This window comes from Podarcis tiliguerta, assembly GCF_965153285.1.
Source record: "Podarcis tiliguerta genome assembly, chromosome: 1".
In the NCBI taxonomy this organism is placed as follows: domain Eukaryota; kingdom Metazoa; phylum Chordata; class Lepidosauria; order Squamata; family Lacertidae; genus Podarcis; species Podarcis tiliguerta.
The window spans coordinates 106,135,059-106,160,963 of record NC_139534.1 but is presented as its reverse complement, the minus strand read 5'-3'; the positions used below and the strand labels follow the sequence as shown (position 1 = coordinate 106,160,963).

The 25,905-nt window shown below is 44.4% G+C and overlaps 2 protein-coding genes across 6 annotated transcripts in view; both read left to right on the top strand.

The window, feature by feature from the left end:
- SPTLC2 (serine palmitoyltransferase long chain base subunit 2) overlaps positions 1 to 14,904 on the top strand; it is a 67,798-nt gene extending 52,894 nt beyond the window's left edge. For all 3 annotated transcript variants that reach the window (XM_083448286.1, XM_083448285.1, XM_083448287.1), the window contains exons 10-12: positions 4,128 to 4,263; positions 4,978 to 5,107; positions 8,917 to 14,904. In XM_083448286.1, coding sequence (XP_083304412.1) covers positions 4,128 to 4,263; positions 4,978 to 5,107; positions 8,917 to 9,036 — 386 coding nt within the window. In that variant the 3' untranslated portion in view covers positions 9,037 to 14,904. The remainder of the gene's footprint in view (positions 1 to 4,127; positions 4,264 to 4,977; positions 5,108 to 8,916) is intronic.
- A 2,929-nt stretch (positions 14,905 to 17,833) lies between these two features.
- Positions 17,834 to 25,905, top strand: part of ISM2 (isthmin 2) — a 29,431-nt gene continuing 21,359 nt past the window's right edge. The window contains exons 1-2 of one of the 3 annotated variants that reach the window (XM_083448451.1): positions 17,881 to 18,857; positions 19,148 to 19,407. In XM_083448451.1, the coding sequence (XP_083304577.1) occupies positions 19,270 to 19,407 (138 nt within the window). In that variant the 5' untranslated portion in view covers positions 17,881 to 18,857; positions 19,148 to 19,269. Of the gene's footprint in view, positions 19,408 to 25,905 lie in introns of all 3 variants that reach the window. The other 2 variants (XM_083448450.1, XM_083448452.1) reach the window with 2 other exon arrangements.

Sequence of the window (25,905 nt, the reverse complement as noted above, 5' to 3'; positions counted from 1 at the left end):
TTGAAAAGGCTGTGCTATTAAACAACCTTGTTTCCACTACATCTTAATTTTCTTTGGGAACAATTGAGCTTTCAGGTGAACAACTCTGGAGTGCATAGGGGGTTTTTTTATTAAAAAAAAATCCACAAAGTTGAAATTGTATGGGAAATGGGCAGAACTGAATATTGTTCACCTAACCTGGATGAGCTCATAGTGGTTTTAGCAATGGAACTTAACTAGATTTAGTAAAGTATATGTATAATAATTGTCATAATAGGTGCTGTCCCTAGACTAGTGAAAATATAAGTGTTCTGCAGTAGGCCCAGTTGATGCAAGGTAAAAATTGTTTTGCTTGATCATGTGGCATAAATCTGGCTCCTTATGGCCTTTCCATGCATATGATCATCTGTTGACACTGATAATTCTTACTAATTTTGGGTCTTTAATTGATTAAAGTAATGATTCTTTTTAATTTGCCGCCATACCTACAAACTAAAAACGTGTTGAATCTAGAGATCCCATAAGTGTAATTCTGTGTTCAGAGCCTCTTGCTCACAAATGGGTTGTGTGTCATTTTTGCTCATTGCTTTCTGTAACCCCTGAAAATTCTCTCAAGGGGTTTTTTTGGGGGGTGGGGAATATCTTCCATCAGTGTGGATGGTGGCACAGGAGACTATGGGAGAGGGAATTGGTGCAATTTGTCTAGCTTCCAGGAGCAGGAAATGTCACGGGATTGCCAGACCTTTGGCTGGTTTCAAGCCAAAAAACTGATATGTATTCCACTTAATGGCAACATAGTTAAACTCCCATAAAATGGAGAAAATACTCCTTAACTAGTCTGGTCCTTGAAACCGGGGATATTGCAAGTGGTAGTTTCATACTTGTAGAATAGTACTTGGAACATTCACAGCAATGCTTCTTAAATGGAAATTTGCTGTTCACTGTTTAGGGTTTATCATTGCAGGTAGGTAGCCGTGTTGGTCTGCCGTAGTCTAAACAAAATAAAAAAATTCCTTCCAGTAGTACCTTAGAGACCAACTAAGTTTGTTATTGGTATGAGCTTTCATGTGCATGCACACTTGGTATCTGAGAAGTGTGCATGCTCACGAAAGCTCATACCAATAACAAACTTAGCTGGTCTCTAAGATGCTACTGGAAGGTTGTTTTTTATTTTGTTTCAACTAGTGTTTATCATGTTTGACAGATTTATGTTTGCATTAATACTTAATAATACTGCTGTGAATATACATCCTCTGAATTTAATGGCAAGTTCTAAAATGTCTGTTATTCTTAGTCTCAGTGTTGTTTTTAGAGTGTTTTAGAGTGTTTTTATATAATGCTACAATTGCCTGGAAATTGAAGATGTGGTGAAAGTCAACTTCATTGTACTTGTCACAAGCAGAAGCTTCTTTGGCTCTTAAGAGCGAATAAGATGCTTTTAAAGCAGTAGTGGGAAGTTCAAGCTCACTGGCCTTCTTATTCTTTTAAATAAGATTTCTTACCTACCTTTCACCATAAAGTGCAGATGTCTCTGGGAATCCCACCAACAGGGCATGTGTTCAATACCACTCTCCCACTTATGATCCAAAGCAACTGGCATTTGTAGGCATATTGTTTCTGATATATATATATATATATATATATATATATATATATATATATTTGTTTAATCTCATTTCGAATCTCCCTAGTTGATGGCCAACACTTGCAATGGCCACTTCTTACTCAGTGAAACTATAGAATTTGTGGTTTACTGGAGAGTTGTAGCTGACACTCCATGAGGGATGGTTTGAGTGCAAGTTGTAAAAGACTGGGTCCAAATCCAAGCAAACACAGCTTAGAGTGCATTTACTCTACACAATGTGGCTATGACTGTGAAAAAAATCATATCTTGGCTACTGACACACTGCCATTCACAATAGTACACTTTCCCCAACCCACATAGAACCATTAATGTAAACTGTAAAATGTAAACTGGAGCTTATATGAGTAGCCTTATTTAGCCTAGTCTGCCTCTTTGCTTGCATATCCCCTTGCACAGGTGTTTTGTCCCTGTAAGGTCCAGTTCACCTTAAAGGCACTGCATACTGAGAGAGAAGATGATACATGAGCTTAAGGTAGACTCCCACACCCTTGCATGTGTACGTCCTGAACCGTAGCGATGTGTGAACTAATTAGAAGCAACTCTGGGAGATGCTTGATGAGATTTTTGATAGGGGTAGTGCTTAGCTTTGGATGCCTTGGGCAAGAAAGCGGCAGCTTCAGAGCTAAGTGCCACTTCTGCATAACGGTGTCGTGGACAATCTGTCATCATGGAAGGAGAGTGAAGAGTATTTTAAGTGCTTCATTCCGAGCTTGTTAATCTTGTTATAAGTGCATGCGTGTTAATCTTGTTATAAGTGCATGCGTGGCAATCTCTACTCCCTCAGCATCTCCAAACAGCAAGCATTTGTTTTCAAGCTCCTCCAGTCACCTTTGTATTTTTGCTGGGTGCTCAAAATCAGAGCTGTGTACTTAAACAGGCTGCAAACTATATATAAAAACAAGTTTTTCATCTACTTTGAGTGACCTAACCTATGTTTGTACCTTGGCATCAAAACTTCACTTTTTACCAGCAATAAAGCTTCTTGTGAATTGAATGTGTTATGTAAAGGAACAGACACTTGAAACTTCATAGAAACTAATCTTGTCCTCCTAAAAAGGTCTGTTGAATTATTATGCAGTGCACAAACATAAGCAGATGCACAAACTTTTCATATCCGTTTCCTTTCACAGATGACATTAGAAATAGGCATTGGAAAAGAATGCAACGTTAGTAGTATAATCACAAGCTTTAGAAATTGGAGGGTGGGATGTCGCATAGTTACAAAACAGATGCCTGTTTGAAAAGCTGTGTTGCAAGTGTAGAGGGAGGAAGATCTTGTTATCCTCTGTGGGTGATTACTTTGCTTTTAAACCCTAATGTCCTCCAGTGAAATCAGTTTCTCATCAAAGGACTAGCTGGGGTATAAAACAAACACTGATGCTGCAGGCTTCCCCTGCTTGTTTGTGGAATAAGAATTCAACTTATGCTTGGCTTTGATGAGTTCAGAGGAAATGTATTTGTTGCCGTTGAACCCTGGTGCTCCCTATGGGTGGTCCTTGCTGCCATTAGAGAGAGGGTTGGACTACCATCTTAAAAGGATGGCAGACACACCACTTATTCTCTGCCACTTATTTACTGGAAATGAAGGTTTACCATCAGTTTCCTATAGGAAAATCCTCTGCTGCTGCAAAATTATTTAAAATACCAGCCTATCCAAGAAACATGCATTAGTTATCTGTTAGTTTATTCAACAAGTGCAAATGAAATTCTCTGTGGGGAAAATGTGGCTAATGTTGCATACTAGTGATTTCACATCACAACAAATTTGGTTATAATTTGAATAAGTAGCTGCAAGATTAGTCTTGACAGATCAGTGGTGAAGGTGCTGTAGGGGTTGTCCAGATATCTATCTTTCTATCTCTATCTGGGTCAGGCACTTCAAGAACCTAAAGGACAGCAAGTCCTGGGGATAATGAAGTGAAGTTAAACACAAGTCTTTGTCTTTGTCCTCCAAAGATGTCAAAAACCATGTTTAAGCCATAGTCATTTTTTCATAGGCATGGAAATCCGTCTAGTATTATGATACAGATATTCTTGGTGTCTCATAGTCAAGAGCTGTTAATGATAAAAAATCTCAAATTTTAATTTCTGAATCTTGTAAACCAAATGGGGATTTATTTGTAACCTTCCGTATCCTGGAAGTTGAGACCTTGCATCATCCATTAACCACTTGGCAGATGGTAAACTGAGGCTGATAGTGATTCTACATTCTAAGCTGGTATTTGAACCCCTTCACTCTCCGCTGAAGGAGAATTAGAGGGATTTCTCCACTCTTCCCACTCATGTCTTCTACTTCTAATGCCTGAGGCTGGATAGTTTCTCCAGTCAATATAATCTTGGCCACATTGAAGCCTTTTCCAAGGCAGGAGATAATAGCATTTCATAATTCTTTTTTAAAAATATGTGCTTCCACCTTTCTCAAGCTATTTTCACCTGTGTTGGCATCAAAATGTGATTTTGGAATCAGTTACAAAAACCTCATTCATTTGATTTTCCCTTTCAGGAAAGCAGCGTATACAACAGTTGGCTGAGAACATCAGGTATTTCCGAAGACGGCTTAAGGAAATGGGCTTCATCATCTATGGAAATGAAGACTCACCTGTTGTACCTTTGATGTTGTATATGCCAGCAAAAATTGGGTAGGTTATATAGGGAGATAGTGATCGTTTAGCTCTAGCAGAAGTAGTAACAATTGGATGTATTCCCAACTCCCTGCATAATAGTTGGTTCTACAGCAGTAGCAGAAGAAATAGTTAGGGAATTGACATTTGACTTATGGGAGCAGGGATATATGAAGCTACTTCTGTAGGAGGTTAGACTCCCAGACTCTTGGGAAGCTGGATTATTGCCCGGTTCCACATCCTACTTGCCTTGTTTTTTGTCACTGCATGGAATCACAGAGCATTCCTGGATAATTCTGCACAGTGCAAGCTGCCTGCTCAGATAGCAATTGGCAAGGGAGGGGTGGTGGTGGAATTCTTGGTGAGTGAGCTCCAAAGCTGGAGTTTCTGTGTTCTATCAAAGATACTTTCAAGTTTAAGTTACAAATCCGTTTAGAAGTAGCCTGCTAAAAGACCAGCCCCTGCCAAATAGAATCTTTCAGCTTTGTGTGAACTTAATACAGTGAAACCTTTCTAGAAAGACCACCTCCGGACTGAACAAAAGAGACCTTTGTATGCAGGCGCTGTGTGTTTCTAAGGCAAGCAGTCAGAACAGTGGCCTCCCAGGCATTCTTCACGAAAGCAACCCCCCCACCCCCCGGAGCAGCATAGGCCTTGTATTGCTGCTGCTGCTGCTGCTGCTGCTGCTGCTGCTGCTGCTGCTTCATTAATCTTGTCTTGCTTCCTTCACAGTGCATTTGGACGAGAGATGTTGAAAAGGCACATAGCCGTTGTGGTTGTGGGTTTTCCTGCCACTCCGATCATTGAATCCAGAGCCAGATTTTGTCTGTCTGCAGTGCTTACCAAAGAGATACTTGATATTGTAAGTATTCAAGTTTGTCCCTGCTTTGTCATCTTTTAACTAGTCTTAGCAGTAGAGTATGAAAGAGATCTTCTGGTCAGGAGCAGCACATCACGAGGCATGTGCTTAGGTTGGACCAGTGTTCTCCTAATTCTGGTGTTTTTAAAGTTACTGCATTCTCCTATGATTGCAATGGGGCACTGCATAGCCTAAGTTAGACTCCTTTGGTTTATAAGTCTAAGTGGGGGGAAATTCTGTCCCTTGGTGTGACGCTAGAGGCCCTGTTCTGAATCAGCCACGGTATTATTAAACTGTTGATTGACAGAAGAGCTGTATGAAGATGTTCTAGACAACATTTCTGACTTTGTGACACTGCATTTGGAAAGTGGTTGCGTAATTTGCTTATAAGCATGTTGAGCTAAAAACAATTAAATGATATGTTTAAAATTTATTGTGCTTTGTGTTTACACACCAGACTATATGCACAGCATCACTGTGTTTTAATGTATTGCCAAAAGGCTGCTACAATTTTTAATAACTGCTGAGAATTCCCCCCCCCTCTCTTTTACTTCAGAAACTAGTCTAAAAATATTGCCATCTGTTAGTTTGAATTTAGATTAACTTTACAGTTACTGATCTGAATGCATGGTGCCTTACCTAACCTTTGTATGTATACATGGGATAAAAATGTGCAGGAATAAAAAATGGTGCTGCATGTTTGCAGGATTAAAAAAATTAGCAACGAGAAGAATGTGAAAGCAAGTGGAGCTGAATGTGTACTTCTTTTGTAGAGTAAATTAATGACTTTTTATATTATTATTTATTAAATTTGTTACAGAAAATCTTAATGCAAGAAGTGGATTTTGGAGGGTACATACCTCCATTTATTCAGGTGCCCAAAAATCTGAAAGTTGAGTAATAACAGACCCAATAAGTAAGAGATCAATAAGCTCCACTACTTTTATGGCAAAGGATGCCTGTTGTAGGCCATTCTGATGTCTAAACAAGTATATGAAAATAGTGAGTTTTATCTCTAAAACAACTATGCAGGATCTTTAGCAATATAGTGCCAAACAAGAAATTCAGTGAGGGAATATGCATCAACTTTACACCTGGGGTCATTGAAAATCACAGCCATGCAAAAAAGTTCTGAAGACCCTTATATGTACATAATATGCCTGTGTTGCATACGTTAGTATGTTTGCATAGGTTTGAAAAGTTACAGTATTTTTATTTAAGAAGTGATGGTCCTGTTCAGAAACCTACCTGTGCTCCAAATGGATTGAATTCAGAGGACCATATGTAACAGGACTGACAGAAGTTGATTTTCCCACCCCTCGTCACCTTGGCAGCACCCCCCACTCCAAATATTCCACATGGGGTGAAGAGACCCTGTTGAATGGGTTGGGCTGTGGTTCTGAGGGACTGAGGTGGGAAATGGGATTCCTGAAACTAGGACAGCACTCACTGCGTAGTGCCACACTGGAACAGAAGAAGGCTGTATCACTTTACTTAAATCCCTGGTAAGAATACCAAAGTAGCTTGATTTATGGAAACATGAGCCTTTCTTCCTTCAGAATAGGTAATGTTCCACATTTGGAGCATGGCTGGAACATTGATCTGAACTGTCTTTTCTAAATGATCACAAGTGCTGACAGGTAGGAAGTGGGAGCAGCTTTCCTGAGCTTAACTAAGGCGAAAAAGAGACCTTACAGAGCTGGTCCATGTACCTTCCTCTTACTGGCTGAAGAGAGCACATCTTTTCTCATTTTTTTCCTTTTCTTTCCCTACCTACTCTGTGTTGAGTGTGGAGGTCTTTTTAAAAAAAATTTAAAACCTGATATTTGTAATGCTTCCTTATTAAATCAACCCACATGATGGACAATGGTTCCCTGGTACAATGTATAACTCTAATGTAAATAAAACTTGCTTGCCTGAAAATACTTTGGCCCTGGATCAGAGCAGAGCCCCTCGTAACTTGCATCCCTGTGGGCTGGTGCTTTCTTTTCAGCGCTGAAAAATATATTACACTTTCCTGAAGTCAGAGTTCAGCCATGCCATTTCCTTTGTAGTCTTTGCAAGTCACATGCTTCTCTTTGTTTTAAATTAATAAAATCCTAAATCTGAGTTCAAGAATAACAGTTAACGGACTCTTTCAACAGAAATTCAACCTCAAATTATTTCCACATGTTGCCTTTTGCTAAAGCTGTGCTTAAAATATGCTCACAATTAGACAGTGTTTGGCAATTTCTCCCTTCCCCTCCCCCTCCCCCCCCCGCCACTCTTGAATTCAGAGCTTATGGCCTCTGTTGGGGGGGGGGGGCGCTTTCTCAAACTGTGTCACCACCTTGAGGTTTCTTGGCATATGGCGCTCATTTATTCACTTTCTGTTGTCAGTTATTGGGGCCACATAGGTTGTGTGGGGATAAGAGCTACCGAACTGTGGGTAGGGCAGGAGAGTTGTTACTTCCTCACACTTGCCACACAATGTCCCTGGAGAAGAATGGACTTCATAAAAGAGAGTTGCGGGAAAAGAAGGGGTGAGGATTTGTGCTTTAGATAAACGTATGTATGCTGACCTAGGGAGGAAATTTTGTGTGTCTACTGGTTTTTCCTTACTAGAGCTTTAGAAGCTTTTGCAAACCAGCAAACTTAAGTTCTATCCACATTGGAACTAGTGGCAGGTATAAACCAGGTTGAGCAAGCTTCAGGCTTGTTAGAACCACTCTGTGTTTTTTACTAGAACCCCCAAGTCTACCAGCCAGAGCCAGGTGCAAAAGGCATAATATTGCTAGAATTAAAGAACAAGGGTGCCTCCAGGCACATTCTGAACCCGGGAAATTGTCCTTAGTACCAGAATTGAACTCAGCTCACATTCCTTACACATACAAAGCTAGTCCTGGTTAGCTTTCTTCATATCAATAGGAATGAGGGAACTTGTGCTCTCTGGTGCCTCTCCAGATCTGTTCAGGAGGGTTAGATGACCTGCCAGAGTAGACTTTGGGAAGGTGCAGAGTGAGGAGAGAGCAGGGAGGTTCTGCTATATGAGTGTGAGTTGTTCTACGAATGCAATGACTTCATTGGCCTTTGCCATTATGTTTTGTGTAAATTATTATTTTGAAATATGCTTTTATTGTTTTATCACTTGTTTATGCTGCCCTGGGCTTCGAAGGGCAGGATATAATTTATTTATTTTTAATCCCCCCCCCCCAAAAAAAATGTTTATTTGTCGCCCACCACCACCATGGCTGCCGCCGCTGCTAAAGGCAGCCTCCACACCCGGGCAGGATATAATTTAATAAAGAAATGAGGCACAGCTTGGGATTGAACTGCAGTTATGTTCAATAATGGTAGAAGTAGTACTTCATTATTCCATCAGCTATGTGCTTATTGCTATACAGAAAGAAAAAAGCCTTCCCTAGAAGCTCACCATCTCCAGGGAGAGGAAACAGAATATTGGAGATAAATGTAAAGCGAGTTTCAAAAGCAGTTTAGAGCATGAGATTGGCTGTCTAAAGCAAGCATGGGGAACCTGTCGCCCTCTATATGTTTCTGGAATACTGCACTCTTATGGTCCCTGACTCTTAGCCATGCTAGCTGGAGCTGATAGGAATTTAAATCTAGGATCTGATGGGGGGCGGGGGAGGCTACAGATTCCATAGCCATGGATTAAAGCAGAAAGGTAAATGAAATCAATTGTGCTAATACAATCCCCTTGCATGAGCGCAAACATCTCTTTAGATCCTAGCCATTGTGTTTCCCCACCTTTTTCTTCATGCAGCAATCCTTAAAAAAGAAAAAAAAAGCACCTGATATTCCTCTTTTTCCAGGCTTTAAAGGAAATAAATGAAGTTGGAGACCTCTTGCAGTTGAAATACTCCCGGCATCGACTGGTACCTCTCCTTGACCGTCCTTTTGACGAGACAACATACGAAGAGACTGAAGACTGAGTTCTCTCCCTGTCTTTTGTTAGACAAGGCACACTCCTCAGAACTCTGTGTGGCTCAAAGACCAAGGTTCTTGAACCAAACACTGACGGACTGCTTAGCATAAACAGAATGACTTCTTACTCACAAAACTGAAGTGGCAACAACAGCTAGAACTGGTGTGTTGTGAAAAGCAAAACAAAACCTGGCTTTTCTTCCTATTGCTTTAAGGTCTTGCCCTAGGGAGGAGTTTGGCTTACATTTTTTAAAATGCTGATTCCCTATTTGTTTGTCACGATGAGATCGCGGCGGCCACTGTTGGCAGTGAGTGTGTTCCCCATCGCGCTGCAAGGTGGGCATTGCTAAGGATGCTGCAATGCTTTTGTCACGACGTTTCCTTTTTCATGACTACAGTCTAACCTCCTTGAGAGTGCAAGACCAGCCAGTTTATTCAGCTAAGGCTTCTGATTAAATCATTGACAGCTAGCTAATTTGAATATATTTAACATGAAATAATCAACCAAAGTCTTTTCCTTGTCCCTTTACATAGTGCTTTTTTTTTTTTTTTGTATTTATTATTACAATGGTGGTTGACTTGCCTCTTAAGGACTGTTAGTCAGTTCTTTAAGGGACAAAGCAGGAATCCTCCCAGGGCCTTTATCCATCTTGATATTTCAGACTGGGGTCCAAGTGTTCCTTCATTAGAGTAAGTAGCAAATAACATTTCAGAGCAGGATAGAACTTTGTGGACATTTCCCTTTCCCTGTATAGAATTCCTTCAGCTCCAAGGTGTCCCCACAATTCCAGTTTCCAGGATGAGTTCTAGTGTTGCTTGTTGGATTAATGAGTGTCTGCCTTTAGCTCTGGGGTGTGTGTGTGTGTGTGTGTGTGTGGTCAGATGAAGAACCAGATTGGGAGGGAGTAGCATTCCAAACCACCTTCCTTTTCCTCCTTTCACATATTCCTGCTCTACTTTTTGGCAGAGCTAATGATGCAGCTCTTCGAAACCTAAATGCTGATGGTCTGCCTCCTCAGAGGGCCGTTTGTGATACTTGAATTGCTCTTGCTATATTGATACCAATTAGGTGTTTGCTGTGGCCACAGAAGGTAGGCAGCACAAGGCAAAATCCCATTACAACATGTATGTATTTTTTTGAAGTTGCTTTTGTAGCAACCTGTGTATCAAGAGCAATTCCCAAATACACAAAGGTGTGGGGTGGGAATGAGACTATTAGTCTGGTGAGTTTCTTTGTGCGAGTGGAAGCAGCCATTTTATTAGCACAATATGAAAATACTTTGATCTTTGGATATTTGCCTCAAAATATTTAAGAATAGCCTTGGAAGCAAAAAAGAAATATGCCTTGTTCACTTTTTAGAAAAATTGTGTTGGAGAATTTGATTCTCAGAAGCATACTAAACTAAGAAAATAGTTGCTGTTGACTATGTCTTCCAATGAATTCAGTTACAATGGCTATTATTTAATTTACTAGAAATCATATATAGGCTGTTCATTGGCAGAAGTGCAGTGTGCTGTTTTCACACATATGCATTATGAAGTCAGAGTATCCATGGTTCAACTTCATACTCTTTAACCATGTAATTTTTTTAACTTTTTGCACGGAGGAAACCTCCCCACTTGTACATTTCCAGTAAATTATTGCAAAGGATTATGCGTAACAGTAGAAAATTCTGAGCAGCTGAAGATCTGCCAGCTTGCTTAAAGAGCCTCTGCTTAGCCTCTCAATAAGGCAAATACTTCAGCTAGGTCAGGGCAAGGATTTCCAAAGTCTGATTCAGAATTAAGGAATAATAATACTTGACCAAAGAACAGATTGTAGTTGCTAATATTGTGCAGTGCCACTTGCCAAGGCCTGAAACAAAGGCAGAACTAAGATTTTGCAATTGTGTTTCCAAGTCATATGCTGGCACGGAGTTTTTGATCATGTGTTGAACATGTTAGATATTTTGAAACTTAACAGTAAAAAAATAATAATTTTATGCTGTATATACTGAGCCGTGTGGCCTTAGCACCAAGAGCCAAATTCACAGGAAGTGGGAAAGAGTCAAAATAGCATCTAAAAGTTTCTATTTCACCTAAATTCTTGGTATCCCACAAATAACTTGAAATGTGTTCACTATAAACTGGCTTTGCTGGAAATAGTGGTCTTCATTTCCACTAGATCTCAACTATGCTTCTTTTGGGGACCTGCCACCATCCTCCATCTGTGTCAATGCCAGATCACGATATAATAATATTATATATCCTAATAATTCCTAAGACCTTCTGCCCAGGATTACTGAGAGTACTGGGAATGACAACCCTATGTTTCTGTATCAAACTGCTTAAGGGCGGCACCATGCATAGCTGTTTCAGGAAGCATTGGTGTTGCAGGCAGTGCCTTCTGCAGCAAACATATCAAGTGCAGTGGTAAGATATGTTGGTGTTTGTTCCAACATTCATAAAAGTGATGCTGCCCTAACCTAGTTTACACCAGGACTGCTGTGGGACCTGTGGCCCTCTAGATGTTATATGGCCATCCATTATCTCTGGCCATTGACCATGCCGATAGATGAGAGTTGGGAGTTCCAACAATGACCTGGATTTCCCTTCCCTAGACAGGACCAAATATAAGGATTCAATAGTTTAAAAATCCATTCCTTGGGATTCAGCTAAGGAACTGCCTGCCCTTGCACTCAACTGACTTCATCCCAACATCAAGGGATGCAGTTTGGCAAGACTGCTAGTTCAACAGCTGAAAAGCTTTCATTAAAAAAATTTATCAACTATTCTGTCTTCATAAATACGAATGCTACCGTGTGCATGTGCACACACAGTCTTAGGATGATACAAAGCTACTTTGAGAGGACAGTGGATGTATGAAATAAATGCAGGCCATTTTTAAGCATGTTTTTGTTACCATTTTCCACAATTGCATTAGCAGAAGGACTTCAGTAACATCTTCAGGGGGAACTGGACGACTTAGCTGGCTGAATGAGGTCAGGTGGTATGTCTGAAAGCTGAACTGAATACTTAAACTGTACAGGAGGACAATGTGATAGTCCCCAGGAAAGGTTTTTGTGTGTGCTTTGGGTGATGGGTAGGGAAGAAGGAAAATGCAGGAGACAAATGCCTCATCTGCTGTTTTTCTTTTGCTTTGTATACTTTGGTAGAGTTGGATGCCAGTATTAGGTGGGGCCAATATATCAGAATATCCAGGACCCGATATTTAACATAAGATTTATTTGACACAGTGTCAGCATGTCTCTTGTATTCTAATGCTGTCTCCCACCACACACCAATATTTTCCAAGTCTTCTCATTCCAGGAAAGATTATAGCATCGGTTTGGGGATACTTACTGTTCCCACACTCAACCTACAATGTGGTATGATATGGCTGATGGGCCTGAACGACAACTTCCCTAGGTTTTGAAAGGGCTGTTTGTTGCCTGTATGATCAATCTTTGGGAAAAGCAGGTAAAATGGTTTTTATTGCAGGACGTTGGGTGGTCTTCTTCTGAAAGAACTGATTTCTTGCCAAAGAGAATATTACAAAATATCAAGATTGCACTCCAGACTTGCTTGGCTTCATAATCTAGCCAGCTTATCCAGAAGGGGACAGTGAAACATCGCAGCCCTCACTATACCAAATAACAGATTGCTTGTGTTGGAGCAAGCAAGCTTGAACCTTATGCTTCTCTGAAACCCACATTATCAGTAGCTCTTGCATGTTGAATTTCACGTAGAAACGGAAAGACTAGGAATACCCAAGATAGATCACTTTTGGTGGTGTGGGGGCGGGGTATGTTTGGTCTCTGAACCTTAATTTGTTGGAGGGAAGGTGTTTCTCCCCCCAAGGGCAAGCATAGAGAGCAAGGGGAAAGGAACAAACATTGCAGGGCTCAAATCCACGTAGGCCTGCAGAGATAAATAGTTGGTGTATTTAGCAGTTGTTTTCCTTCGTTCCCCAAATACCACATTGCAACATACAGGGCTGTGTATCCGCCTGGCAACTTGTGGTTTTCCTCAGCTGCCCCTCCGTGGTGATTATCCACCCCTGCCCTCACTTTTAAAGCAGGGGTGAGCCTTTGAAGGCTACCTACTGCTGTGAGTCTGGCTGCCTTGGGACCAGAGTTTGAAATATATGGGACCATCCAAAAACTAATTGTTTTTATTTTTTATTTTTGCTGAAAATGAGGGTTTGAGTCATGTAGCTTATGTACTTCCTGAGAGGTTGTTCCACCACCCACTCCCCACATTCTTTGTACTCTGGTCTAGGTTCTAGAGTCAATGTGACACAGTGTGTTGCAGAAAAAACAGACATTGTCTTTCCAGTGCTTGTCTTTTCCAAATGCACATAATTGGGAAATGCTCAGGTTCCTGCTGATGGATATTTTAAAGGATGCTTATGCTGAAAGATGCACTTGCACGCTTGAGATTTGTTGTGTTGTGCATTTTGTACTTTAATGCCTGAAAAGGAAAGTGGAAATCTCTGCAGTGTCTGCAGTAGCGATGCACACTTCCTGTGTTTGCATTGGGGGGCAATGGGAGAAATATTAATTAGGCTTAATGCTATTCTTTTTTTAATCTAAAAAACCCAACTTTAAAATGTTTTGGTGCTTGGCACAACTGAAACTTATCCAAAGAACAGAAATTGTTTTCAGATATTCTCTTCCATTCAGTAATTTAAGATGATACAGGGTCTGTTCACATGTAGATAGGTCAGTCTATCAAGCTAAAAGTGGTGTAGGATGACAGCTAATTCTTATCCCAGTTTCCCAGAGTTGTAGGTTCACACACAATGTTTTACCTTGCACACACTTATCTACTTGACATTTTCTACAGAAAAGATTAAAATAATGCACCTTCATGGTGATAGTTGGTATATTTCATCAAGGGGCTTATACTTTCTCCCTAAAGCAGTAAATACTGACGGTCACCTCTTAATGTGATTTACATTGGGCTGGCTTCATCATATCAGAACGAATGTGGGAAATTTGCTTGTTAACATACATCCTGGGAGGTTTATAATATGAAGCATTCTTGTGGTCTTACTCTCTGTTTGATGGTGTGATTTTTAGATTTGCTGCTTTGAGCTCCGTTTGTTTGTGAAAAAGGTTGAAAGGGCCCATGCCGGGTTTAAGAGCTGCTCTTGCCCCTCTGTGTTGCGCTTGACTTGATCAAATGGATCTTTTTTTACAGGGCTGCTGTAAAGCTAATGATCTAATGGAAAACTTAACTTATTTATCTATGGCAGCTGGCAAGTGTGTTTCTGGAGCAGCTGGGATGTGCCAAGAAGTGACATGACTACCAAAACACTTTCCACAAACAAAAGTGCACTGAAATATGCAAACCTTCCCTGTGTTGTCCATTTGCCAAATGTGCCGACCTTGGCCAGTATTTCAGCAACCCCTGCCCTAAAAGTATCTCCTGCATTTATGTGCAACTATAGAGGTGGTCAGATTTAGGAGGAAAGTGGAGGCAGGACCTACCATATGGAGCCTGAAGCTCAAGGCTAATTTATTGGTCTCTAAGCTAATGGAGGCCCATATTTTTATAGCCCTAGACTTGCCCTCGAAGCCACAAGTTCTAAGTCTTAAATTGCACTGTGCTCCTATGCCTCTCTGTTGGTAATAATGTACATATAGCCTAGATTTTTTTGTAGATATTAAATTTTAAATGACATTTTTAATTACCTCCCCCAAAATACTTCCCTTCCAGACATGACTTTTTTTACACCTTGAACAATTAACACGAAGTTGGGTACCATGTGGGTAGGGAGGAAGAAGAGAAGCAGATCCTACATTGGCTTTTAAGTAACAATGCATGTTAAGCGGAGAGAAACTGTTTGACAAAATCTAGCTATGTTCTGCTTAATAAAGAATTCACCAATATTCTGTGTGAGCCTTTTATTTAACAAAGTTTATTTAAATACAGCTTAGTTGACAGCAACCTCTAAATGGTTTGCATAGTAGAACAATTTTGAATCTTTGAAAAGCAACAATGAAAGCCAACATTAAAAACAGGTCAGCACGAAAACAATTTTTAGCAGGCATCAAAAACAATACGGTGAAGGTAGGCCTGTCTAATATCAGTGGACAGGGAGTTTCCAAGTCTACATGCTGTCACAATGAAGGATGAATTGCTTGCAAGTGTGGAGTGAACATTATGTGGCCGTTGTGAGAGGAGTGTGTTGCTCTTGAAGTTATTAGGAGTACTGTATATGCTTGACAATACTCTGGGCCAGTGTTTCCCAAAATGGGCAGTACCACCCCCTGGGGGGTGCTGGAACAATCCAGGGGGGCAGTAATAGCCTTGGTTGCAATTGTGGAGCATTGAATAAAAATAAGGGCAGTGGAAGCATAAAGAGAATAAAATTTTGAAAAACCATTCGGACATATTTGATCTGTTGTGTAACAACACTTTCAGGATGGTGACCGTCGCCTCCACTGGATCCTTTGCCGTGCAAGAGGTTTTCCCAGACTTCAGTCAGGCCTGGGAAGTGGATTGCAGCTGGCCTGCTTATTTGGCCAGTGGCAGGCATGCTGTGGCCCTGGGGTGGATCAGACTGAGCTGGCAGGCTTCACTCCGGTCCGCCTCATGGGTTTTTACAATATATTTCTTGTAAGTCATAGGCAGAAATATAGATACATAAAAGAAGGCAGATTTGTCACTGCAACATTCTGTTTGCTTAAAGAAGGTAGATTTCCAGGGGGGGCACTGAGGTTTTTTTCCTGAAAAGGGGGCAGTAATATTAATTTATTATTTATACCCCGCCCATCTGGCTGGGTTTCCAAATAAGCTTGAGAACCTCTGCTGTGGACCATTGACTAGCATCCACTGACTTGGAGAGGTTTGCTTGGGATAAGGTGAAAGCTGAGGGGTCAGGGTGGGACTGGCTCTTGTTTTCTTTTTACTGGGAATGGCTGGGGAAAAGATACAAGTCTCCCCAGTACCCTTTTGTTGATTAACATAATACAACCTTTACAATTAAGCATATGTGATACAGGTTCGCCCCAGCCTGCAAACCAGACTTCTTCGCAGTGATGCATCTTGGGTTTCTTACAGTAAGGGTGCATTACCACCCTCCACCACTGGGTGGCTTCTGTTTTTGTATGGCTTTGCACCTACACGTCCATGCCTTGCACCTGCGAAGCCTTCTGAGCATTGACATGGTTCCATGCATGTGCCAAAGTAGGCTTTTGACCCCAAAGAACAAAGAAATGGGCTATTCCTCCTGCTCAGGTTTGTCTGCTCCCTTTTTACCCTTAAAAAGTAGTTTAAACAAGTTTTTCAAGTCCTGTACAAGAACACCCTTGCCCTGTGGGTGCATGATTCTTAAAACGTGAAGAGAACACTGGTAAAATGATTAGGTTGAACCAAGCTCTTATAGGACTCCCCTGGCTATATTTTGTGTATATGTTTTAACAGGAGTGGGTGCCCCTTGGCTTGCGGTGTGGTTTGTCCCTAGGACAATAATCTTTTGTCATGGTTATGTTGCTTTCCTGTTTTATTTCTTAATCTTGCTTTAGTTTTGTCCAGTTCAGGACACTTATATGAAGAGCCCTGTTGCATCAGGCCAAAAGCCCATCTTAGTTCAGCATCTGTTGGCTAACCAGATGCCTATGAGAAGCCCACCTGCCGGATGTGAGTGCACCAATGCTCTTCAACTTTGATTTATTCTGTCTTAATTAGGAAGCTTCACTCAGTGGCGTAGCGTGGGTTGTCAGCACCCAGGGCAAGGCAAGTAATTTGCACCCCCTAACCCGTGGATTTGCGCCCCCTAACCCTAACCCCCAGATGTTGCGCCCGGTGCGGCCGGCCCCCCCACGCTACGCCACTGGCTTCACTAGAATAAAAGTTTAAGAAGCCAATACCTTGCTGTGTGGCTACTTGTTCCTGTTACAAATCCTGTTGTTTATAGGTGGCCTTTAGTGTGGTAATACCACTGTTGCTGGCGTCTGTCTGTCTCTCTAGAGACAATGGAAGATATGCCATTGCGGGTGAAGTCAAAACTGTTGCGAGTTACAGCGTCTGCTGTGGCTGGAGAGAAGCAAGAGACGTTTGGTTGCGGCTGGGGGGGCAGGTGAAGGCATTCAGTTTCGCTGGGGCAGATGCACCATGGCAATACTCCCAAGAAGGTAAATAATGACCCACAGGCGAAGAGGAGAAGTAGAGCAGGAAGGTTGCTCAAGTGAGGAATAGGTGCAAAGTATGTGAGACATATGATGAAGACGGTGAAGATTTCCAAACCTTTCGGCTGGGTCATGGATAGCTCGGTTTTTCCCGTGTCTACAAAAGGAGTCGCTTCAAGGCAGCCTAACAGGCAACTTGTTTTACCCACTTGGGGGGGGGGAGGGACAGCCTTCCCTTAACCAGGTGCCCTCCAGCTGGTCTGGACTACAATTCCCATCAGCCCCAGGCAACAAACAAATAACGGGCCCGTCCAAGCTCCCGCCTTAAGAGACAGCAGGGTTCCCCCCTCCCCCCAGAAACAGCCATCCCGGGCTCATTTATGGTGTTGCTCCTAAACAGCATGCGACATGTTTCCTTCGAACTCGTTTCATGGATCCCTCTTCATGTCTTTCCCTATCTCCCTGCAATACAGATACGAAGAACATGCCGCTTTCTGCGCCCGCGCGCGCTGGCAGTCCGCGCTTCAATTCCTTTTCCTCGGGCCGCTCATTCATTCATTCGGCCTGTGGGGAGGAATCCTGCAGGCGCGTCGGAGGAAAGCCGCGGGGCGAGTGCGGAAGATTCCTCCCCGGTAGGAAGGGCAAAGAGCTGCAGAGGCAAGCCCGGCTCGGGAGGAGGAGGAGACTGCGAGCGCGCTGCCAAATCCGAGAGGGGGCAGATCCGCGCCCCGGAGCCCGTCTGATCTCGGCGGGAGGAGGAGGAAGAGGCCGTTGGCGAAGAAAGGGGCGGCGGGCAAGATGAAAGGGAGCTGAGCCGAGGGGCGGCCGGCACTTGGCACGAGTCTGCGCAGGGAAAGAAGGACGGGTGGCGGCGGCAGCGGAGCAAAGGGGACCTGGGTTGCCTCGCAGAGCTCTGGGCCGGGCGGGGGCAAAGCGCCTCGTGCCGGAGGAGTCGCAACTTCGGGCGTCGAAGGGACGCCTCGGCCCCCGGGGAAACTTTGCGAAGAGCCGTCGAGAGAGAGGAAAGAGCCGAGCGCCTTCAGAACAAAGAGTCCTTCGCCTGCGGAGCCGGGCGGGGGGCGGAGAGCCGGAGCAAGCGAGCGCCCCCCGCAAAATGCCAGCTCCACGAGAGGCGCCTCGTCCGCGGCCCGAGCGGAGCCCTTTGCCGCGACGCCAGCCGCAGCCGAGGTAACCTGGGACATGCGGCGGCGGCTGCTGCGGGCCGAGGAGCGGCTGGCTGAGGAGAAGCGGCGCCGAGCGGCGGGAAGGGAAAGCGGTGAGACTCGGGTTCCTCCCGTTCGGGGCTGAGGTGGCGGCGACGCCAGCGCCAACGTCGCCGAGAGGATCCCGGGTGCATGGAGCCGGCGGCGGAGACTGGAAGCGGGAGCTCTGCGGAAGGGAGGACGACCCTTCCCCGCGGCGCCAAAGGCAGCGGTTTGTGGCCCCTGGAGGAAGGAGGGGAGCGGCTCGGCGGGATCAGCGCGCCGCGCGCTCCGGAGTTGTTTCAAGGGACTCCGGGGACCGGGCGCGGAAGGAGGAGACGCCGGATTGCGCAAAGGATTATTGAAAGGGGGGACCGCGAGTGAAAGAAGGGAATTTCCCCACACACACTCCCCGTCGGCTCTCCTCTCTTCCACATCTCGGATCCTCCTCCTCCTCGCTTTCTCCCCAGTTACTCTCCAGCATCATTGGCCCGGCCACCACCAGCAAGGGCGAGTAAATTAAAACGTGCTCAGCAAACTGCAAGAGAGATCAGAGGGACAGTGGAAACGCGAGCCGCGGAGGGGGGGCGCCGTGCGTGCGCGTGTAGGAGAGAGAGAGAGAGAGAGAGAGAGTCCTTCCTTCTCCTAATCTTTTCTCTCGCGCCCACTCTGGAGCTACTCTTCTTCTCTGGACCTTTCCAGAGACGCAGTCTCGAAGCAGAAGGCTGAAAAAAGGATTGCTCTCGCTTGGTTGTTTTTTTTCCTCATCTGTCTTCTCCTTCTCCGTTCTCCTCCTTCAGGGTCTGGGTTGGTTGGTTGGTTTCTTGCGAGACCGGCGAGGTTGGATTATTGGTGCGCGCTGCCCGCCTTGTGAGTAGTGTGTGTGCTTGGCAAGGAGGCGCGGTGGAGTTGGGAGGAAGAGATGTCTAAGATCGGAGGGAAAATTGTGCTTATCCTTAGCTTCGTGTTTCTGACGACTTGCCTCGATGCGGCGAAAGGGCTGCCCTTGAGGAAACAGCGCAACCACAGTCCGAAGGAAAGGAACTATAAGTTGGTAGAGGTGAGTGGAAGCAACGCATTGCCATTTGGAGAGTAGGAGGGCCTTACTTAGATGACATTGTTACTCCAGCTTGACTCCCCTTCGTCTCTTGACAGCCAATAAACTCTGCGAGGTCCAGGGTCTTTAAACCCAGGCCAGTGCTAACTTCTGTGATCTGAAGGCAGGTAGTCACCAAAATGATAGAAGTGATGCCCCCCCTCCTTTTATTGATCCAAATTACATTTGCACAACCAATTTTGTACATTGTGCACATAGTCAACACTACAAAGTTTAGTGTTCCGTTAACATTTTCCCCTGCCACAATCTCCGAAAGCTGGATAAGGTGATGGATTTTCTCACCCTTCCTGTGTATGCATCCTTTCTAGTAAAAGTGGAAGGTTTTCAAATCAGCAGTCTAACCAAGCAAGCATGGAGCTGGAACATGGAGCACCAGGTTGTGATCTTATGTGGTGTTTGAGACTCACAAGGCCACTGTACTTCTAACTTTCAGCATTTGCTTAAACCCAAAAGGCTGCTTCAGAATCTGGTCAGTTTTAAAAGTGAAAGCACACCAGCAAGTACAGCATTTCTTGAGAGCAATGTGGCAAAGCATTGTCTCTTAAATACAAACGTGAGCTTCAGTGTGAATTCCCAAAATTCAGCAGGGAGCACTTGGGTTAAAGTCCGGCTCTTACACAGATGGCCCCTTGCTCTAGACAATAAGTTTCTATCTCCTCTAACTGTGTAAATAAATAGTACTAACTTTATGGCTTTGGGTGCAGCCTTCATCTCCATAGGCAGATGTCATTCTTGCTGATGGCCTTGGCTACATTCTGAAATCATTGATACCAGTTAGGTGAAGCATTGGAGGCTGGGGTGGTTACTGTTTTTGCCATTCTGTTGAAAGCATCCTCTTGTTGCACCAAGGATGGCATCAGCAGGATTATGCCTAGGAAATAATAACTGCATCCATCGCTGCATTCGTAATGTTTTTCTGGAACATCAGAGCCAGCTGAATCAGGACACTGGTCCATCTTGTCCAGCATCCTTGTCTCACTCTGGTCAGCCAGATACTTATGGGAAGCCCCAAAGCATGACTTGAGTGCAACAGTGCTCTCTCCCCACTTCTGATTCCCACTACTGGCTTTCAGATGCATATTGCTTCCAACTGTGGAGATAGAACATTATGAAAGTGGAAACTTCTTTTCCCCCCTTTTGCAATTGCAGCTGAGTTGCACAGGTCATTTCACACATTACTCAGGGCAAACACAAATGCAGGATTGCCAAGGAGTGTGCACTCAAAAAAGGAGCTGCAGCCATTCAAAGGCCCCTAATGAGTGTATCTGCCTGTTAGCACGTGTGTTTGCAATCACATGTCTGTTGACTTCATGGCGTACATCTTTCGATGTACTTAACACCAAGAGCACTTTGTTTCAAGGGTAGCTGTCCCGCATAATCCTCGCTCCTCAGCGGTTGTTGTCCCAGTAACACCTGAGCCTTGTTTTATTACATCTGTAGCCTGCTTTTCCTCCAAGGTATTCAAGGTGTCATAATTGGTTCTCTGACCAACCGTTCTAGGTTGTGGGATTACCTGGGAGCTCCTCTTTGCTTGTGGGTTGCTGGGTTTGATAGGGACATTGCCATGGGAGATGAAGCCAGCAATCAGTATAGCTTGGCATTTTCTGTTCTGACAGCGAATGATAAAATTGCCTTTGGAAAGATCACATTGCATTTATACCCAGGGCAATTATATCCACATATGTGGATATAATTGTGTAATATTGGCTCTGAATGTGGTGGTTATAGCCATTGACATATACCCCTGCATATTGAATTTTTTGTTACGCCAATCATGCACATATTGCAACATCTTGTGGCAATTAATTCCATAGGTTCAGGGATTTTTTTTTTCTTTTTGACAGAGATCTTTTATGATTTGTTCTAATCAGTTTATAGGCAGTCGGTGTCTGGATGTAGTTAGGATTGGTAGCTACATTTGTCATAGGAGTCTGTGTAAGAGAAAAAAGCTACCTTGTATGTGCACACTAACGTATTTCATGAATAGTTTTCTTTATCTGTTAAATTTATACTCTGCTCTAGTAACAGGATGCTCTGTTTGTTATTTTATTGCAAAGTATATATTATTCTTTTATACAATGGAATTGTCCTTATTCCCAATAGAATAGAGGAATGGGCTGTAGCTCTGCAGTAGAACATCTGCTTTTCTTGTAAGGATCCCAGATCCAGTCCTTGACATTTCCAGGCAAATGTACTCTGTCAGTGTCCACAGTATTGAGCTAGCTGGGCCAATGATCCGACTTGAAGTAAGGCAGTTTTGTATTTTTCCAAGTCAACTGTTTTTTTGTTTGGCTTTTTGCTCAGGCAGAGCAGGAATTGTAGAAGCAGTTGCAAAGCATGGAACGGCATTCAAGGGGTGGAAAGAAGAGAAATGTGAATTGTGTGTGCTTCACAACTGAAGAGTAAGCATAGAATCATAGAACGGTGGCGCCCAGAGGATCATGTGGTCTAACTCCCTGCAGTGCAGGAATATGCAGCTGCCCATACAAGGACCAAACCTCCAACCTCGGTGTTCTCAGCACCAGGCTCTAACCAACAACTCAGGGCCATCTAATAAGGAGCCCCTTCCATTAAGTCCAGGGTCTAAATTTACTGTGTTTCTCAGCAGTTCACAATATAATTTGCCAACAGAAGAGTAAGGTGACATTCGGGGCACTGAGGAGTCTGATGCTACATGGAGTCTGATGTTGTGGGGTTGTGAGTGTTCAACATTGGACCAAGGCCTCTTGAGCAATTGCATCGCCCATAGCTACTGGAAGTTAACACCGAACAGAATAACTTTGACAAAGGCATAAGACAAAGTAGATGTTTTACGAGGCTTCTCATCAGAGCCGCTGCTGGGACGCGTTCCTTTCAGCGTCATCCCTGCCCTGACTGTCCCTGTAAGGTTTATTTTCTCTTCAATTTTGTGGCCAGGGATGAAGGCAGGCGATTCCCTTCTCCGGAGCCCATCTGTCTCCTGCTGCTTATTCCTGACCTACGGGCGTCATTCTCTCCCTTCTTGACGTCTGTCCTTGTCTTGGCAGCAGATAATTGTCCTGTCACAGACAGTGGGTAAATGATGGCTCCAGGTGGGGGCAAGGGGGTGTGTGGTTTTGGAGGGGGGGGGCAGCTGCTCTTGTGCCTTGGCTGAGCATGGAGGAGGCTGGCTTTGCCTCTGTGTGTGGAATGTCTGCCCCACCCAGGGGGGAGTCGCTGTTTCTCTAGATGTGCTTTTTTACCTTTTCATTACTTCAGCAATTAAGTGCCCTGGCCCCCTGCTTTGTCCTTGGCTTGAGGTCGGGTTTGCAGGCACAAAACATGCACGGAAACAGCATCTGGCCAAAAAGGGCTTATTGTGCAAAGGAAGGTGCTTTATCCTTCGATAGCAAGCTTCTGTTTTGAGAAGTGCCAAATTATCTTAGTCAAAATGGGGGGGGGGGCAGCTTTTGTGGTGGGGCAAGAAAGGTCTGAGACAGCGGGGAGCCAGCTGAGAGGAGATGGGATTCATTGGGATGGAGATACTCCATCCAGTTTCTCTGGACAAATAAGTCTGTTGACTTTTCTATCAGGGGAATCAAAGAGTTTCCCTTGGAGGCACATGTTTGGAGAGCTGATATATTCTTAACCCTTCCACACACCCTACGCAGGCTGTTTTAGGTTGCAGTGTGGTGGAACAAATGAATGAGAGGTCAAATGAAAACAAAGAGCTGATCTGAAGCAACAACAAAAAGTACTTTGCAGATTTTCTCGCCACTCACCCACCTAAAGCCTCAGTAACTAGGAATCAAAGGATAAATTCCTAAGATAAATGTGGGAGCAGTTTTAGAGACCTCCATTGACTGGGGCTGTTGTGACATCACAGAAGTGCAATTCTGACAGCCACTCAGCACGATGTTCTCAACAAACCTTAAAATGATCTGTTGACAGTCATGTTTCTTGGTTGGATGTTGCTTTCTTCTCGTCGCCTCCTGCTTCTGGCAAAAAACCCTGTTGCTTTTGACTTTTTTATTTTCTGAATTATAATCATCATGGAGGTGAAGTGTGGGAGACCAATTGCACTTGTTGAACTTCTGTCTTGCATGTAGTTGTCAAAGCCCCAGAGACCGCAGCAGGAAAAGAGATGGCAACCTAATTTAAAGGGGGGGGGGGACAACAGAGGTCAAAAGAGGAATCACTGTGGTGGAAATGTACTTCTGTACTTGTCTGTTCCAGTGTGAAAGGTGCAGAGACCACTGTTTATGACTGTGCCCTTTCCAGCTCCTCTTTGCTCATTCATTCACTCCTCCACGCATGTTCAATTCGGCACAGCAAACGTGGCTAAAAGGACCTTCAGCCCAGCCCATATTTTGCTAATTATCTCCAGCTGCTCTGCTGCCCTTATAGGCTGCTGGCCTAGGCAAGCATCCGTCTTGACCAACTGGTGGGGAGGAAGGGAGCAGGCGGGTTTTTGGGTGCTCTCAGGGCAACAGGCAGTGGCACATGGAGTGTCATAACCCTGAGGGCACCAGGTGCAGGCCTCTGTGTAACGTCTTTCCCAAGATAAGAGGCCGCACAGATGTCTTCAGCTCACATCTGCTTCTCGCTGCTTTCCCTCTCCTCCCCCTCCACCCCAGTTGACAGAGTTGCGGCTGCATTGCTTGGCCAAGCCAGCTGCTCCTTAAATCTATGCTCTGTCAAATGAGACAGCTTAGCGACTTTCTCTCCCTGGATGTATAGATGGGGGAATCCCCTGGAGGTTTCTGCAAGGAACTTGACACTCAGATATATGTCCTGCTTTTTCAACTCTGTTTGGAGCGCATAATTTGTGCTCCGCAGCTGTATTTCAATCCTGTTTGCATGACGCGCCCCTTCTGGTTTTCTGTCCAGCAACTGTGCGCAGGTGGTGTAACTTACATTCTTCAGTTACTGGGGTGCACATGTACAGGAAATTGAGAGCACTTGATCTGCAGTTTCTAACCTTTGCAGCCGTAAAGGGCTTTCCCAGCTGAAGTTGTTGCAACACGGGGAAGGCAAAGGCTGCTTGATGATGTCTGTGAAACCTTTTTAATGCACGTTTTTGGGAAGCAACAATTTCTGCCCCTAGTGAGCATAGTAATGTTGGAAAATTCCAGCAATTTTGATGCTACAAGTCCCAGGGGAGTGGAAGCAGGAAAGGATGTGGGATTTCTCCGTGGGGTGGGGGAATCAGGGAGAGGGGAGGAGACTGACAATATCGTACCCTTCAGCCTGAAGCGGCCCAAATCCAGAACACCATCTTCCGGGTCCGAAATCCTGTGTGAGTCATGTAACTCATGTGAGATTGTGGACACTGGAAAATGCACTTTGGGGGGCATGGCACACCAAAATGTGCATTAGGGGGCGCTGCACGAGATTGCTGACCCGAAAAACCCTTATTTGGGGCACAGCGCCGAAAAATGCAGACGTGAAAAAACACGTTTTGGGGGGCGAGATGTCAGCCTGAAATTGAGAAAGAGCGTCACACCCAAAATGGCCACTGTACTCTGGGGGGGGGTGGGACAGGATGTCCTGTTTTGGGGGGGCAGTTGACAGGTATGCAATATGTTTCTCAAATAATATCATATACACTTCAGCATTGAAATTCTACATATCACCAAACACAACATGTGTAATTGGAACTGCAGTTGGACAAAATCAGCAATCCAAAAAGAGCATGACATGTCAGCAACAAAAAGGGTGGCTCTCAGGAATATATCTACTTTAACCCAAGCAGAGTTTGTTGTGGTAGAATGCAAGAAGAACATTTGTTTTTGTCTGAAAGTATTAAGTTACGATAGGGCTGTGGATTACCAAACATTTAAATGCTCAAGGACCCCTACTGCCTTTCCTTCTCATCTAATTAAATCATCAAAGACTTTTCAAGGCATCTGTAGTGGTGTATGCTCTGTTTCTGACTCACTCAATTTACTGTCTTCAGTAAATTTATACCAGGTTTTATGAAACTTGTTCACATTTCCAGGTCCTCTAGCTGCACATAGAGAATACACCAGCTTCTCAGCCAGTGCCGTTCACCATTCCCTCAGAAACCACCAATAGGTTGACAGTGCAGCCAGTGGCATAGCGTGGGGGAGCAGGAAGGCCGTGGCCCCAGACACAAAATTCTGAGGGGGCACAACCAGGCGCCCCCCCCCACAGGCACTGGCTTCCACTGCGATCCCCACCCAGGTGAAGGTGGCAGAGCGGCTCAGGCCCATGGTCAGTGGGTGCAGAGGAAGCGAGGTCATCAAGGGGCAACCACAGCATGGTCGGGCCCGGCACTCATCTCCGCTGACATTAGCGGGGATTCACCTGCCAAGGGCCACACCAGTTGGTGGGCAAGCAAGTGGTGTAGCACAGCCCTGTTTGGCTCTGGGGGGGGGTGCTCTGGTGGTGTCAGCAGCTTGCCTGCCCTGGGTGCCAGCAACCCATGGTACACCACTGAGTGTAGCTGCTGCCTTCTAA